This window comes from Meleagris gallopavo, chromosome 15, assembly GCF_000146605.3.
Source record: "Meleagris gallopavo isolate NT-WF06-2002-E0010 breed Aviagen turkey brand Nicholas breeding stock chromosome 15, Turkey_5.1, whole genome shotgun sequence".
Classification (NCBI taxonomy): Eukaryota; Metazoa; Chordata; class Aves; order Galliformes; family Phasianidae; genus Meleagris; species Meleagris gallopavo.
The window spans coordinates 16,568,337-16,585,085 of NC_015025.2; the positions used below are offsets into that span (position 1 = coordinate 16,568,337).

At 43.5% G+C, this 16,749-nt stretch overlaps 1 protein-coding gene across 1 annotated transcript; it reads left to right on the top strand.

The window, feature by feature from the left end:
- The first annotated feature begins 1,293 nt into the window (after positions 1 to 1,293).
- LOC100545228 (follistatin-related protein 4-like) lies at positions 1,294 to 16,634 on the top strand. Its single transcript, XM_031555747.1, has 6 exons — positions 1,294 to 1,817; positions 2,720 to 2,854; positions 8,714 to 8,832; positions 11,248 to 11,397; positions 11,966 to 12,073; positions 14,354 to 16,634. Exons 1-6 carry the CDS (start codon positions 1,775 to 1,777, stop codon positions 14,465 to 14,467), a joined length of 669 nt encoding a protein of 222 aa, XP_031411607.1. The 5' UTR covers positions 1,294 to 1,774; the 3' UTR covers positions 14,468 to 16,634.
- The last annotated feature ends 115 nt before the right edge of the window (positions 16,635 to 16,749 follow it).

Below are 16,749 nucleotides of genomic sequence, written 5' to 3' on the forward strand. Positions count from 1 at the left end.
AAAGTCTTAACTTTTTGGTATCCTCCTGATTAAAAAACCTCTCACGCAGTGCTGTGCTGACTGCCGTGTGCTCCTTACAGCCATATTTCCTTTTCTTTGTAAACAAAAGAAGTGGAAGAAAAGGAAATAAGTCCACCTGGCCAGTGCAGAAGCGGGATTTAAAGATATGCCTTTGCTAAATGTCCTCATTTTTTTTTGCTTCCCAGTTGCCTCCAGGCGTTTCCTCTTAGATTACACTTGAACAATCTCTCTCTTTTAAAGCTATAAAAACAAGTAGACTTGAGGGCTTTCTGTCATGGCTGATTTCATTCCAAGTATTAACCAGAGCTGATGACTCAGTGCTTTTTTAAGCAGCTGGTGGGTTAGACAGGGGTAAAATACGTCTCTCTCTGGTAAGGCTCATAAAAAAAAATAGAAATAGAAAGATGTAAAGTGTGTGCTAGTGAGCATAATTATTCAAACTATCCCCAGATGGATGTATGGATATATAGCATGCTGCAAACCCAGATTTCATTTTATTGTAAAGCAACTGTTGAGTGTGTTTAATTTTGTCAGTCCTGTAGGCTAACGATGGACTGTGTAAAAGCACAGTAGGGAGTTAGGTACTTTAAACCAGTGTTTTCCAGTGGAAGTTTTTTACTGACTCATTTGTGCTTTGCTGTGCCCTCCATCCACGCTCACACGTTCTCCTTGACCCTCTGTCAGCCCCTGCTGACGTTGGCACGAGTGGCTCATTTTCCTTGAGTCGGGCCCCTGGGTTGCCCAGACCCACATGTTGCATCCAGGTGTGATTCTGAGGATGGATTTACAAAAGAGAACAACTTCCCATAGGTGCATGTTGAGTCCCAACAACTCCTGTGTTGCTCAAAGCTGACCACTTGATTATGGAGCAGAGCAGCCCAAGATCACCCTTCCAATGCCATCAGCACTGCTAACTGGAATGCTTCTGGTTCTCCCAAAAATTTTATCATTGAAAACTGTTAATAAGTTTAATTCTTGAATATGTGTGCCCTGGGAGTGCCAGGAGGAGCACTGTACAGAGAAAGTGAGAATATTGTTAAGAAATAGTTAATGGGAAGTATTAAGTCTGGTTGGTTTGAGCAATAAAGCAGCATGATTGAAAATCGATGGGCTTGTCTGAAATGGTAATATAATTGGTCGTTCTGCCAATTTAGTGTATTAAATGGTTCAGAGGTGCCTTCCTGAAACAAGGTAAGTCACAGTTTGAAAGCCTCTCAGAAGAATAAGTTACGAACCCTTTATTTGTTTAGAATAACAGGTAGTAAATATATAGGCCATTTTCTTATGCATATTTAAAATGTTGACTTGTGGTCTATCTAATAGGAAAACAATGCGCAGGGCCTGAATTCCTCCCTTAAAAGGATTCAATAGAATTTAAACTTTAATTTCTCAATGTATGAATACCTTCCTTAGGCGTTAATCCAACTTCACCCAAGTTCAATCAGTCGCTTAACGAAGGCAAGCCAGAATGGCCTAAGCACCACATCCAACCTCCAAGTTGTTCCCTGGCGTTGCTTTATTAGTTTGTTCTCTTCTATTATTTCCTGTGTTCTGCTCCAAGTTGGGCTGTAGCTTTGAGCTGAGAGCCGTGGGCTGGTGGCTGAGCTCAGCATCTCCATTCCGTGTCCCCGCAGTGCCGCCGGTGATCCGCGTCTACCCTGAGACGCAGGCGCAGGAGCCCGGCGTGTCGGCCAGCCTCAAGTGCCATGCTGAAGGCATCCCTAATCCCCGAATTACCTGGCTGAAGAACGGCATGGATATCGTGCCAAAACTATCCAAACAGCTCACGCTCCTAGGTAAGAACGGAATTGTGATTAATTAAAGTATTGTAGATGGGGATTAAGGAGGATTATTTTGCACTTTAAGCTGGAAGTTCTTGTACTTTCACTAAGCCACAGTTGTTGAAAATGGTGTTGTAAAGCCCCTGTTCTTCCTTTTTATCTTTTTCTCTGGTGAATTTCTCGAGAAATACAGTATTGATTGATATAAGTGGTAACAGTGCTCTGTTAAAAGACACTGCTCCTGATTCTGCGCTGCCTTTCCTCCTGCGTGTGTCTTTGCACATCAGAGGAACAGTGCATTAAATTTTGTTTGGGTCTGAGGCATTACATGGTTTGTTTGTGTCTTCTCTCAGCCACCTTCTGTTGGTCCCTACATTGCAAATAAGGATGGAACAGACGCAATGAAAATCAATTGGATTTCTTTGCAAAGTGCAAATAAATTAATTAAAAAACAGCTCCCTGCTGCCCTGACTGTTCCGCGATGCACTGCAGCCCTTCACCAGCACTGGTAGCACAGCTACTCTTGTCTTGGGTGCAACATCTCAAAATCTTCCAAAGGTTTTGGATAATGATCCCACTTGGAAAATCAAAGTGATGGGAGGAGTTTAGAGAGACCTCTCCCAAACCCAACTTTTTGGTGATGTGGTGAAAAACCATTTGCAAAGCCAATGTGTTAATTTTGTTTTCCCACTGAACCAAGCAATATTTAACAAGGCATACCTTTAACTTACTGTATCCTCAGGATTTTCCTTTGGTCATTTCTGACACCAAGTTCATACGTGCTGATGGAAAGAAGCAACACATCAGCCCTCATAAGGATTCCCCCAAAGCCCCCGCTGATGTAGTGGGAACAGCAGGCTGTGATGGAGCTGGATAGCAGCGATCAGGAGCTCTGCTCATGGGTTTCTCTCTTGCAGCAAACGGGAGTGAGCTCCACATCAGCAGTGTTCGCTATGAAGACACTGGTGCCTATACCTGCATTGCTAAGAATGAAGTGGGAGTGGATGAGGACATATCTTCACTTTTCATAGAAGATTCTGCACGAAAGACCCGTAAGCTTCATTTACCACGTATTTCTTTCTTTAAAGTGAGATGACACAAATGCAGTTCAATAATTTAATCCATTGCATGCATTACGTGGGGCTCTGAGTCGTAAGGATTGGTTATGGTTTTGAGAAGGAATTGTGTGGGGAAGGTAAAAATAAAACCGGTTGTGCAGGACAGTGGTGCCTTTCATGTGCCAGAATTGTGCTGGTATGGGTAACAGCTTTACTGAAGTAACGAACTGGCAGTATTTTAGATGTCAAAGAATCCAAAATGTAATACTTTGTGGAACGAGATACGGTTTCAGAATACATTTTTTTGTTTTCTGTACAAGACTTTTTCAGCTAGTTGCAAGTTGAATTTCTCAAATATTTAGATGCTTGAAAGATGCACTGATTGGATTATTTATTTTTGTCTTTATTTACATCTCTAACTAGAAAATAGGTTTCCCTTGGCATGAAATTATCTTCCACTTCAGAGATAAATGTTCGCACAGCAACTCCTAGCTGCGTGTCTCCCACTGGAGCGTGGCACTGTTGCCTTGTCTGTGCTGTCCCCAGAACACAATTAATGAAGGAGGTGATTAGTCGTCCCTATGGAAAAGCTTACAGAGGCCTGAGCCTTTCTAATTCTGCTGCCTTAACTACCTGGGAGATTGCCTGGGTTCTTGGTGATACTAAAAGTCTGGGTGCAAATGTGATTTTTGCTATTTTCTGGCTGTTAGTACAGAAGTTGGCCATAAATATGCATTCTCATGGCAATTCTTCGGGAAATATATTCCTTTCCTCATTAAACAGATTTATGTACTCTTGTTAATATCATGAATACTTGAGCAAGGAAAATTACAGTATGTTGAAAAATAATTGGATGTATCCTAAATAGAAATTCAAATATAGATGTAGGGTCTGAATCCTAAAAGAGAACGCAGCTCTCACATGAAATTCAGAGAAGAAATGCTGCAAAGCGTGTAGCTGCCATAACTGCCCATCTCCGGCTTCTGAAAGATCTCATGTGTGCTCATAGGAAAGTCACAGCCTGTACCATACCTCCAATTACATTTAAAGATGGCATCTTCAGTTCTGTAAGACTTTGATCTTTGCACAGGCTGAAGTTGTCTTCCTTTCAGCGAGGATTCTGCCCGCGTCATAGCTTCAGAATTGCCTCTAAGCAGAGCAGATGTGTTCTGAAATAAGCACCTGTCCTGATGGTTTGCTGTGTTGGGATGAATGTTTCGGACTTTTCACAAGTTAAACAGTTCATTTAAACGTGAATATTAATCCAGTTACTTGCTACAATGAAAATTTTGACATTTCTTTGTTGTTTTTTTTTCTTTTTCTTGATTATTTTCTGGCTTCCCCAATTTTCTGATGCTGCAGTTGCAAACATACTGTGGCGAGAGGAAGGTACTGCAGTAAAGTTCTTTTGTCGTAGTGATAATGTGCTTGTCTGCTTTAGTAATTCCATGATGGGCCATTCTCCACTGACCTGCCACTAACTCTGCCAACGTTTGCAGTTACCAGATTACGTACAGAGCAGAAGCTTAAAAGCTAAAGTATTCAATTGAGAGGTATTGCTCCAGCAATATCAATCCTGCTGATAGCTTCTTACGTCTTCCCACCGTGAAATAATAATAGATAAAAATAAAATACATAAAAATGCGGATTTCATATAAACTGCCACCAAAGCAAGTAGCCTGAGATTCTCAAGCTACATTAACAATTATGCAAGTGTCAGAAGTGCTCCCAAATTACCATAATCGACCGAGTAAGGCATAAATTCAATATGCTGCATTTGTAAGCAAACAATTCAAGCCCTTTCTCCTCAGTAGCATGTATTGATGTTTACTAGGTGAGCAACAAAATGGTGTTCTTGTCTGTTAAGCAGAAAAAAATCCCTCAAGTTTTACTTCCCTCTGTCCTTTAAATCGATGCAGGGTAAAGGTTGCCCCGTTTCTCCTTGTTTTAATTGGCAGTTGAGATCTTTAGTTTGATTAAATTTATAGTGTGCCCTGCACAAGGTCAACATCTGCGTACCTTGGAAGCTAAATGAGAGGTAAAGCATCCTAAACAGCTAATTGACTCAAATATACTGTGGAGGCACCTGAAGTCAGAGCTGATTTGATTTTGTATGCACTAGTACTGTGAACGTTTCTAAAACACACAGTGAGATGCCCACAGTGGGCATCCTGCAGGGAGAAGGCTCTTGAGTTGCCCAAGGAGTGCAGGCATAAGCTGCTGCTTAGGTCTGCCACATGCATGTGGGGAAGCCGGGACCTTGCAGCCCTTCCAGCCCCACGGAGGTCTCTGTGCACAGCAGAGCTGCCTGCTGCTAGCGCCCCTCTATTCAGGTGATTGCTTAGGAAAGGGCTTTGGAGACCATTTCATAAGGAACGTCTGCATCTACCCAAATGAGAGCTGTGCTCCACGCATTGGCTGACAGCTCTCTGATTTGCTCAAATGGTTTTGGGAGCAGAAGGAAAGTGCCAGCCCTCAGTGACCAGTGCTGCCCCGGGGTGCACCTGAGGTCCTACTGGTAGTGCAGGGATGTGCACCCACCCAGAGCAACCAGCTGGAGACCATATGAAACAGTTCTCCAGCTTTTATCCCCAAATATGCCACCTGCAGGTGCCTGATGCATGGCCACAGAGTGCCTTGATACCTCCAGTGTTCCTTAAAACGGCATTCCAGGCACTAAGAACTGCAGTTTCCCTTCTGCTCAAAAGTTAAATCTTTAGTGCATCTAATCATCCCTCGTGCTCCTTTTTAAAGAGTTGGATAACTCTATCAGATGTAGAAGCGTAGTAATGCTTAAAGAAAACTAAAAAGTTGGTTGCAAAAAGTCTTAATATAACTGTATTTAACAATTTGGACTTAATGTTTATCAACCTTGCTCATTTTTAACAAATTATGAGCAGTTCATAGGGAAAACACAGGCATTGAGAGCAGATTTGCTGCTGATGTTCCTAAGCAATTCAGCATCTTTAAAGGAGATTTATTCCCAGCTACATTCTACAGTATTTGTCCAGTACCTCCATTCCAGGCAAAGAATCCACTGAATGGAATCAAGCATGTGAAATGTGGCACAGAGAAAGCCTGGAGAGAGGAATGTTGTCTCGGTTTTTGCATTTTAACATATTCCGTTAAAGTGAAAGTGTCTGTGTGAGCAGGGGAAGTATTAACAGATGGATTGGTAGACTTGAGCTCCCTTTAAATGATCACATCCTCACGGCACAATGCCTGTGTCAGCTACAGCCCTTAGGAAGATCCCAGTCAGAACACTGCATGGAACAAGCTTTTGCTGCAAGTCAGAGCTGTATCACGAGTAGTTTGTCACTTTAAGTCAGTCTGTCCTCAACACCTTTCATAGACCACCCAGAAGGAAAGCTCCAGAAGTGAGTGCGCATAGCACGACCTGCCAGTTAAACGTGAGACTGGAAGCTCATGCAATATTTATTCAATATGCAAGTAAGTTCTTAGTTTTTGTAGATAAAAAGCTGTGAGTAGCCCAATTGTAAAGTAGAGATTTGTTTTCGTGCCAGCCTTTGTTTTCACAGTGAGTGTTGCTTGCTTTATTCTTGGATAACAGGAGCCTATCGTGGCAGCAGGCAGCCATCAGTTATATAAAGGCACGCACTTAAAAAGCTGAAAGCCTTTTAGTTACCTTATGTAAGTTCTAAAATACTTCCAAGCGTTTAGATTAAACTGAGGAGAATTATTCACATATTGGATCAGAGGAGAGTATTCCCCAGTGACAAATTCGCCCGTCTTAGATGGCACTCTGTTCCTCAAATAAGGAAAGCTCTTGTTGTTGGCACATCTTCAGCCAGCAAGTGTCCCAGAGAGGACGTGTTTTGCTGGTTCCCATGGGCTTGTTCATGTTTGTACCCCAACCAAGACTTGGCAATACCTTTCAAGTCACAACAGAACACTTAGTTTGCCTAGCAAAAAGCTTGCTTTGTTTAAAAATCAATGTGAAGGTTACTGACTGCAAAAGCATGTTGATTTCATTCCATAAACTCTGACAAGGGTGCACCCTCAGTGTACCTCGGTGCTGTTAGGAAATGGTGTCCAGTCACCAGGAAAACTGGCACTCGTTTTACTCCAAAGTAAGTAGTGGGACTTGCCCAGTCAAAGCCTACTGAGGTGAAATCATTACAAAAGTAATTCTGTGACAAATTAAGGCCTTAATTCTGAAATACACACTCATTGTATTCGGAGCATCAGATAATCATGCTGCTATCGTGCATGAAAACAACGGTGAGCATCTTCACAATGATCATAGTTTGTTGCCTGCCTGTTTCCACTTGTTAGGATTAAAACCTTTTCCTCGTGGAAGTGTGTGCACTCATTCCAGGTGGGGCCAAGCTCTGCCCTCTGATGTGTTCACTCAAATCCCATTGCAGCAGGTGGGAGCTGTGTGCATGCTGCGAGTGCAGATTTTGGTCCAAAATGCCCCAGTGAAATGCTTTCACCTTATATTCGTAAAATGAGCACTCAGCCAATAAGGTAACTTAGTTGTCAATGGGAGTTCAGTGCCTTTTTTCCCTGTGCATGATCCCTCTTGTGGCATCACATCTGAGGATCCCAGCTCCCGGTGCCCAAACTGGGGTATTTCTGTGCTGTGTTGTAGAGAGACTCAGCTTCAACATTGTCCAAACAGCAACACCCGATGCTGAGAAGTTGTACTCTGAAGCCACTTATTTGGCACAACTAGAGGGTTTTTTGAGTTAAAAAACCCTCCTAGCCTCTCTGAACTCTATCCTGAATGAAATTCTCCAAAAAAGACATTTATTCAAATTATATGTGTTCATACTGTGAAGTTTTCTATGATGATTTGCCTTAATCCTGCAGTCCACCTCTGAGAAGTGAGAAACTCTGTAGGCAGCTGCCACCACTGGCCCAGCTGAAGGCGCTGTGATGTTCAGATCCGTAGAACTGGGAACTTACTTCTCTAAGCTTAAAATATAATTAACAAGAAATTACAAATTAACACCATACTGTTGGCAGATAAGTACACTATCAACATTACTGGGGGTGACAGTGGTCATTGCAAACATTTATTGGTGGTACCAAAAAAATAATTAAAAAAAAAAAAATATGATGCTCAGATCTTTCTAACTCAAGTGTTGGAAAAGATCCCAAACATTTCTTAAAGATGCACATTCCTGCAACTGCATGTAGCTGAAGGACTAAATTGTCAGTGTTTCATGACATTTCTGCATGACAGAAATGAGAAAGCGTGACCTAAAAGCAAAGCAGTGACAGACAGCTCCCCAGATCTCCTGGAATGCCCCTGTTGTGGATAAATGAGTGCTATTGCAATGCTGAAGTACTCCACATTTGTGAATTACAGTTTGCAAGATTTCAAAAATGTATTTGTTTGGTGGCTACCATTGAGTTTAAGGAAGCAGAGGATATATTTTTATTTGCGGACATCTTTAAGCGCATGCATCTTGCATGGTATGAGAAGTTGACTGTAATAGGACAACCCTATGACTAATTTCAGCTGAAACTTCTCTCTCAGTTCTCAAATTATTAGCAAACTTTATTGAATGAACTCATAGGGAAACAAAGCCGCAGTCTGAGTTGGTTGCAGTGTCGTGCAGGGGCTGTGTGAACCACGTCCTGCTGCGTACATCGGTGTAGAGCTGAGCAGTGACAGTCGTGCACGGCTGCAGCCACCAAGGCAATGCATTTTTGAAGGTGTCTGTACCTCTTCACTCCTTGAAGCCCTCGTTGTGACATGAAATTTGATTTTTGTGAATGCACCGACTGCATCCGAATGACCGACTTTATGTAAGGCAGATTTTGTTTGGGGAGGATACATAGAGAAAAAATTCTGCTTCTTTTGCTTTATTTCCCTTCAAGGCCTGAGCGTGGGGAATATGTTCTATGTCTTTTCTGATGATGGGATCACAGTCCTTCAGCCAAACGAATGTGAAATCCGGAGGCACATCAGGCCCGAGGAGAGGATCTTCTCCAGTTATGTAAGTCCTGCACTGACAGCTGGGGAATGTTTCCTAGTCTCTTGAAAGGTTGTCGTTGCCTCAAAGGTTGGACCTTGGTGGGCTTCGCACAGCATCCCCAGGGTGCATCATCTGCTCTTGAAAATTAAGAGACCTCCACGTGGGAGAAGTGTGGGATCAATTTCCCAGATTAAAGCACAGCAGGGAGGGAAGGAGGGATGTGGAGAGGATGGCCTCCAGGAGGCCAGGCGTTGCCAGTGACCTGTGTGTGTGCTGCACAGAAATACATTCTCCCAGGCAACAAAGAGGACCCAAGGAAATGGCCGCAAGTTGTACCAGAGGAGGTTTAGGTTAGACATGAGGAAAAACTTTTTCTCTCAGAGAGTGGTCAGGTGCTGGAATGGCTGCACAGGGGAGTGGTGGAGTCGCTGTCCCTGGCAGTGTTCAAGAGGTCTGGACGAGGAGCTGCGAGACCTGGCCTAGTGCTTGTGGTAGTAATGGTGATGGGAGGACGGTTGGACTAGATATCTTGTAGGTCCTTTCCAACCTTGTGATTCTGTGATTCTGTGAATACTGCACCTCCTCAAGGGACAGGCTCAGGAGATGCTTTCTTAATTGTTTCTTTGCTTAGTTTTAAGGGAAGACCCAGTTAACAGAGAGAGGTGAGCATGTGGTTCCCTTCTGAGGAAAAGGGTTCAGCCTTGCTGTCAGTTCACTGCTGCTATGGGTCACCATCTTCTTGTAAGCCTGCATTTGGTGTTCTTCCAAGTCTCATACATTCGTGGTTGATAATGTTTTGTTGATTTAGGTTTGTTGACTTTTTTTTTTCCACTGACATATTTATAAACCTTACTGGAAACTCAGCGATGCTCACCCCAGGATTGGCCCTTAGCATGGACTTAATATTATTAACCCACACTTCAGCTGTTACTACAGAAGGGTGTACACACCTTGTGTTTCCTTTACAAAGAGCTGTAAATGTTGAAGGGGTGGTTCTGGAGAAATGGCGTGCAAAGCACTGCAGAGAGAGGGCACTGAGAGAGAGAATGTCAGCACAGTGATGGGCATGAAAGGGATTTTTATCACCATTATTTGGCTGCCTTACAGAGAGACCTTTCAGCATTTCCTGCAGATATCACAGGGCCCTTTGCCATGCTGAAGGGAGGTTTGGCTTTTTTTTTTTTCCCTTTCAGCATCTTGAGTGTTTGCCATGTGGATAGTGATATCATCCTGCAGTTTTAGGAGGGCTCCTACACTAAAAGTGGTTTTGTTTGCTATTAGAAGTGCAGCAAAGCAGTGTAGCAGAAAAGAGGGGTGAGCTCTCCTTGGCGGGGTTGGTGCTGTGGCCGAGGAGCTCTCAGCACTGCTGAGGATGAGGAGGGCAGTCCAGAGCCTGTTTGGTGCTTTTGCAGCATGTTGTACCTTGCTGTAGTATCACTTCATCCCTTGCACGTGGCTTCCAGCAAGTTCTTGACAGGGCTGTGCTGCTTGCAGGTGCAGTCTCTGTATTCCCACTCATTGCTCTGACACAGACTTGGTGGTGGCACTGCTTTTGTTTCTGCATCCTCTTACTCTGAGCAAGCTTTGCTGCTCCATTTGCTTCCCCCCTAGGGGCAATGCCATCATTTAAAGTGACCCAGCTGCTGTGCTGACAGGATTTAAACCAAACACTTGTGCTGTTGTACACGTTCCTTTCGGTTTGTCCTTTCCACATCACAGCTGGGTCCAACACAAATGCTTGTTCCCATAAAGCATCTCAGCAGAAGGGAAAGTCAGGAGAAGGAGAAAGATTCTGCTGAGATCCCATGTCACTTTTCCTACTTAGGGTTTTTCCTACTTAGGGTCCCAGTGAGCTCCCACGGAAGCTAGTACAGGTTGTGCACGGGGCTCAAAGGGAGGAGATCTGGAACAGAATAGGGCACAAGGCAGCTGAGATCAGGGTTTGGTCCAAGGCATCGCGATTTGGTTCCTTTGGAACGGGGGAAGTTTCTATGTCAGAGCCACATCTGATGGGACCCTGCCTGCTTCGCTCCCATGTCTTTGTTCACAGCCATCACAGGGCAGGCTCTCCCAAGCTGAAAATGAAGAACGTATGAAAAAATATAAAGCTGTGATGTAGTTAATATAAATGCTGACAGCACTGCTAGTCTTGATAAACCAGGGTGTCCTTCAAAATGCAGATCCACAGACAACATCATCATTTAAATGCAGTGTGTGTCTGCCAGAGGTCCGGCTGCGTGATGTCCTGGGGCAGAGCCAGGCTGCAGCGCAGTGCCACGCCGAGTAATTATTTCACATTTTCCAAGAAAGGAAATAATAATTTTTAAAAAGCCATCGTGGAGTTGTTTTCTGTGGTTTTCAAAGCCAAACTTCATACTGCTCCAGCCTCTGAACTTGCAGACATTAAACCCCTTTTCCTCCTTTTTGTTTCTGCAGGAGGAGATCTGTCCCAGAGTGGAAGGGGAAGGCACTCAGTCCTGCCTCTGGGCCTCCGCAGTCAATGTCCGAGACAAATACATCTATGTGACACAGCCTAAGCAGAACAGAGTAATGGTCATCGACATCCAGACACAGAAAGCTGTGCAGGTACCTACAAAGCTAACTCTTTATTCACTGATGGCAAAAGACTTTGCTATGGGAAAACAAAAGTAGGTTTCTGTCCAGGGGATCTGACGTCACTCTGCGTGATGCTGCACCTGTGTTATTTTCACCCATGGGACCACAGTGTTATTCTGAAACCACACTGCCGGGAAAAGAATCCCTTATGAGCTGCTTATCATCATCTCAGGGCTGCGTCTGCAGTTGGGTTTGCAGCTACCCTGGTAAAATGGTGCTCCTTCACCATTCTGAGCAGGTCAGGAAGAATGAGCTGATGCAGGTGGGGCTGGGGCAGTTGAGCCCTGAGTTGCTGGTTGCAAGGAACAGAGCAAGATGTGCAGCCAGAGAATGGAGCCGAGCAGCCAGCTTTTCTATTGCTGGAGCTGCTGCTGATCCCCAGATTGATTTGAAGGTAACTGTACAAAGCTTACAAATGAGTGTAGCAGTGGTACATGGGAATGTCAGCAGTGAGCTAATATAACTGCCATGTGCCTAGGGACATTTGTGTCACTATGTAAACATGTATCATCTCCCATTTTATTTTATTTTTTTTAAGTCTGTGGACGTGGACCCTTTGCCAACCAAACTGCATTATGACAAATCCCACGACCAGGTGTGGGTGTTGAGCTGGGGTGATATGCGGCGATCGTCACCAACACTACAGGTGAGTCCTTCCATTGCTGAGCACAGTGGGTGGTGGGCTGCTTGCAAGTAATTTAACAGCCTTTAATGTGGGAGGCCAAGTTTTCTGCCTATGCACTAAATTGTTTCTTGTTTTCCTTAAACTCTGTTTATTTTGTTGCTTCCCTCTCACAAGCCTTCAGCTTTCTTTTATTCTTTTCCAGTGGTGATGGCACAATAGTATTCTTCTCAGAGTAAAATGCAAATCCATAAGAGGGAAGGTAGTTTGTTCAGTGCTTCTGAAAGCTGTGTATTATGAAGTAAAAAGAAGTCATTGATAGGGTTCTGTAAATCCAGCTTCACATCTTCTCCCCCCCCAAAAAATAAAAGAAGCCAAAAAAAAAAACCCAACCTCTCAAGGGCATGAAAGAGGCATAAAGAGCAAAACAGGACCTGAGGGACACATTTTGTCTCTGTGACTCTGCTTTTTGCTGCCTGTGCTCAGCAGCACTGTGGGTTTTCAGGGCACGGCGGTGCACACGGGTTTGGCCATCCCAATTAGCTTCCTTTTCTGCATGGCCCTGCGGGATTCGCTCGTCTCGTGTCGATGGCACAGAAGTGCAGGCATCTAATTGGGCGTTTTGCTGCTGCTGTATGTCCTTTGACAATCTGACACCAGCCCTGATCTGATCCAGCCAGACGTTCCCTTCTGCAGTAGTTAATTTCCAGCACTTGCTGCCCAACCTTTCCAGACCCACGGAAGAAGGGTGAATATTCTCTGTACCATAAAATTTGCTTCTAGAGCTGCATGAAAGCATTCCCTGACAGCGTGAGGATGGCGTGGGGAAGGGGTTCTGTGCTTTCTGACCTGAAAACAGCACATGCAGAGGGTGCACTTTGGGCATTTCCAGGAAAAGACACCAGCAACAGAATGGAGGCAAAAGGAAAAAAGGTTCTGAGGCACCGGTGCCAGTTCACTTCACCTGAGGACTGCAGTGGGGCTGTGCAGGTTATAAGGAGACAAAATGGGCTATTTTTACTCTCTCTGACTTAATTTCCTCCATCCAGCTGTGAGAGGTTTCTGTAATTAAAGGAGCGATGTCTCAAGCATGTGATTATTGAGAAGAACACACCATCTGCACAGCTGGAAACTTGTTATGAGGCTCCAGCTCAGATAGTGCTTTCTGTTATCGTTATAAAGTGCAGTTAGTTACACATGTGGTGAGTGAGATCAGCATCCACACCAGCAGATTCTTTTGGGTTTTTTTTCCCACTGTCTTTCCCAAAAGGTGACCAGCAGCTCATTTGGTGAAATTGATTTATGAGGCAAGCAGAAGCGCAATCAAATGTTCTTGAACAAAAAAATGCTACCATGGAAGCTGCCCTAAATTTCCACCAGTTCTTGGATGTCAGAGGTTTGTCACACGGCCCATGAGCTAGCTGAGGGGATGCTGTTGTTTGGCCATGATGGGCTCCTGAGAAGGAAACATGCAGTGCTGTCTGTGGCCCTGAGAAAGCACTGTGCAAGAACAGACATCTTTCTTGAGCAGTTTAATTGGAAGAAATCTAAATGGCATGGCTGGAACAGCTGCCTGAACTAAACCTTGAAAGGCTTTAGCATTTCCTCAATGAATTATGTGGTCATAAATTCAAAGCAACTGCTGTTGCGCATTGCATGAACAGAGTATCCTAATGAATGGACTGAAGTCATCTTGAGCCAAGCAAAACTGTCTGAGAACATTTGAAGTATTGAAAGGTGCCTCTCTATGTCTGGTGAGGAGTCTCTGTGGTAGTGGAAAGGTCCCTGTGCTGGGGGACAGAATGGGAGGAACTGAAGAAGGGACTTTGTCACAGCCCGTGAGTCCTGCATGGTGTGGCAGATGGATGGACAGGTCTTCTCCTTCAAAGTGATAATTAAGCACTGTGAGTTAGTGTCTGAGCCTTCAGGCTGGTAAATTATCACTCTGCACCTAAGTGAGATTAATAAATATGACCATGAACTAAATGTTTGTTTGAGACAGTGAGGAATAAATTATTGTGGTTTTTGTGCTGTCGTGCTATTTCAGCTCCGCACGACTGCTCTTTCTTGCAATATAAATGCCTTATGAAAGCAGAGTTGTGTACTTACCTTACAAATGTCAAGCCTCAACTACTATTTATTAGCCCACTTTTTCAAGGCAGCTACACACCAAACGGTATTTTGAAGTCGTTAATCAATTTGAGTCTACTACATCCTTGGGAAAAGCCAAGGTACCATGTTTGACCGTGTAATCTGTATTTACCTTTCTGCCTCAGTCTCTGCTTCCCTATGTATTTATTGCAGGTGATAGCGGAGGCGAGCGCAGGGGAGGAGCAGCATGTGATCCGCACGCCGTTCAAAGGAGTGGATGACTTCTTTATACCACCTACAAATCTTATTATTAATCACGTTAGGTAAGAAATGATCTTAATGAATAGCAACGGTGGCCACACTGCTCACTGCTCGTGGGACCTGTCACCCATCCGTACAGCACTTCACAGATGTTAATGAATGGACGTGTGATTGAGCTAAATACTCTTGTTATCATTGTCACACACACAAAAAAAAAGGAGAAATGATTGAGCATGTTGGTTAGTTGTTATTCAGCAAACCAGTGAGACAGCAAGGGACAAATCTTGGCTTCCCTTGGCCCTGGCATGGGGGCTCAAACCTTGGCTTGGCCAGCCGGGCTTCTGTGCAGCATTGCCCTGGTGTGTCGGTACCAGGAACACAGTGGTTGGAAGGTTGGCTTCTCTGCCTGGAAGCTGCTTTTTGGATCAAAGATTTATCGCCCTTAGTGGTAAAGGTTTGTTCTGCTTGAGGCATAAAGCAGAGCTCTTCCACGTTTACAAGTGCTTGTTCAAATCTTGGCTCTGGCTGGGAGGAGCAGGGTTTGAGCAGGGAAAAATGATATGCAGTGCACATTAGAAAGATCAGTTCTCTGAACTATCAGTTTTGAATGTTAATGTGATGTAGTGGTTAATGAGATTTTATAACTAACATACTAATAACTTAGAGTAATACTGACTGCTTCCCAGCAGGAACAGGAAGCTTCCCATTGAAGTAATCAAAATGGATGATAACTTCACAGCAATTTATACTCTTCTTACCACATTACCACAACTGCTTAATCATCTCCTGTCACCAATACAGTTTAACTAAGTTAAACTCTCCAGAAATCATAATCAACTCCTTACATTAAGCTTAGATTCCCTGCAATGATCACTGAGGACGGAGGGTGACGCTTAAATGATTTGGGGTTGAATGTGATACAAAATAAATAACTTTGCTTGCTGAAACATAAAATAAGACATACTTCATGGCTGTCACTCTTCATTTTCCCCTACCTCCTCTTTCCAGTTTGCTTTTAAACCATTGTTATAAGTGAGAGTTGAGTGGCTGCTAAACGTTATGGATTGGGATGAGGAGGTGCATCCAGGTTCAAACACAGGAAGGTGGAATAATTGAATTTTTTTTCACTCCTTTTATGTGCTGGGTTTTTTTTTTTGTTTTTGTTTTGTTTGCTTTTTTTTTTTTCCTTCAGTACAATTCATCAGCTGCAAACAGATGATCTTTCATGAGAAATATTAAATGTAGGCAATTGCAGATAGGTTTCCCTGTGCAAAGCAGACAACGCTGTGCCTAATTTCCTATTTCATTTGTTCAGGGCCAGATCTTTCTCAGTTCCCTCTCACCTTCAGCACAAAAAATAATTGCTCACAGTCTAATGAGACTTACTGGGATCATGTGCTAAATTCTCCACTCAGAAACAATAAATGGTGATACCAGCATTTCTCGGGAAGGTGAATATTTAAGCAATCTCTTCTGAGAGCCCAAAAATATTTGTATGCAAATGTTCCTGCATATGTCTTTTGGCTGCCTGTTATTTTGGATGGATATCTGGAACTGTATCCATGTGTATGAGTTCCCAGGGTAAGTTGCTGTCTATTAAAATCTCTTTAAGCGCAAGGTTCTCATTGAGATTTTGCATCACAGATCTCACACGAGCACTGAGCTTCTTCTGCAGCTCTATGCACATGAGATACATCCTGACCCACTTTTTTAAATTAAAGTTTGTGATAAGAACTTTTTTTTTAAAACTTCTTGAGGCATTTGGCCAAGAATTGAAGTCTCAAGGAAAAAAAACACTGTAAGGAGAAGCATCTTTTAAAGTGTACTTAAAATGCATTCATCCAAGGGAAGCATAAGTGCCATATTCAATTTCCCCACACAGACTGCACTGTGAATCTCTACTGCAGGTATTTTGTGAAGTCTCTAATGGATGTGAGTATAATGGAAAAATGAGAGGCTTAGCCCAGTGATTTTCATGGGATCATACACTGCATTGGCTTAGTCCTTAGATGTGAAATCATTGCTGAGCATCTCATTGACAGATGGATTAAGGAGAAAAAATTAAATGCAGTGTTTTAAGCAAAATATCTATTATCTGCAGCAGGCACAGTCCTCTATGTTCCAAAGAGCAGTTTTACATCTTTCAGGGAAAAGATGCAAAATTAAGTGCTCGCTTCATTTCCTTCCCTCTGCACTGAATGGACAAGAAGAGATTCAATGTAAAATTAATTTTTTTTTTAAGACAGTACCAGTGACCTGTGAATCCAGGGGAACACAAACAGGCTGCTTCCAGGGGCTCCGCTCAAATTAAGCTGAAACCTTTCGTGGCTTTTCCTGACTTTTTTTTT

Coding starts and splice junctions, on each gene's coding strand:
- LOC100545228 (XM_031555747.1), top strand. CDS start 1,775: ATGGATATCGTGCCAAAACTATCCAAACAGCTCACGCTCCTAG. Junction 8,833..11,247: donor AGAGGATCTTCTCCAGTTAT/GTAAGTCCTGCA, acceptor TTGTTTCTGCAG/GAGGAGATCTGTCCCAGAGT. Junction 11,398..11,965: donor AGACACAGAAAGCTGTGCAG/GTACCTACAAAG, acceptor ATTTTTTTTAAG/TCTGTGGACGTGGACCCTTT.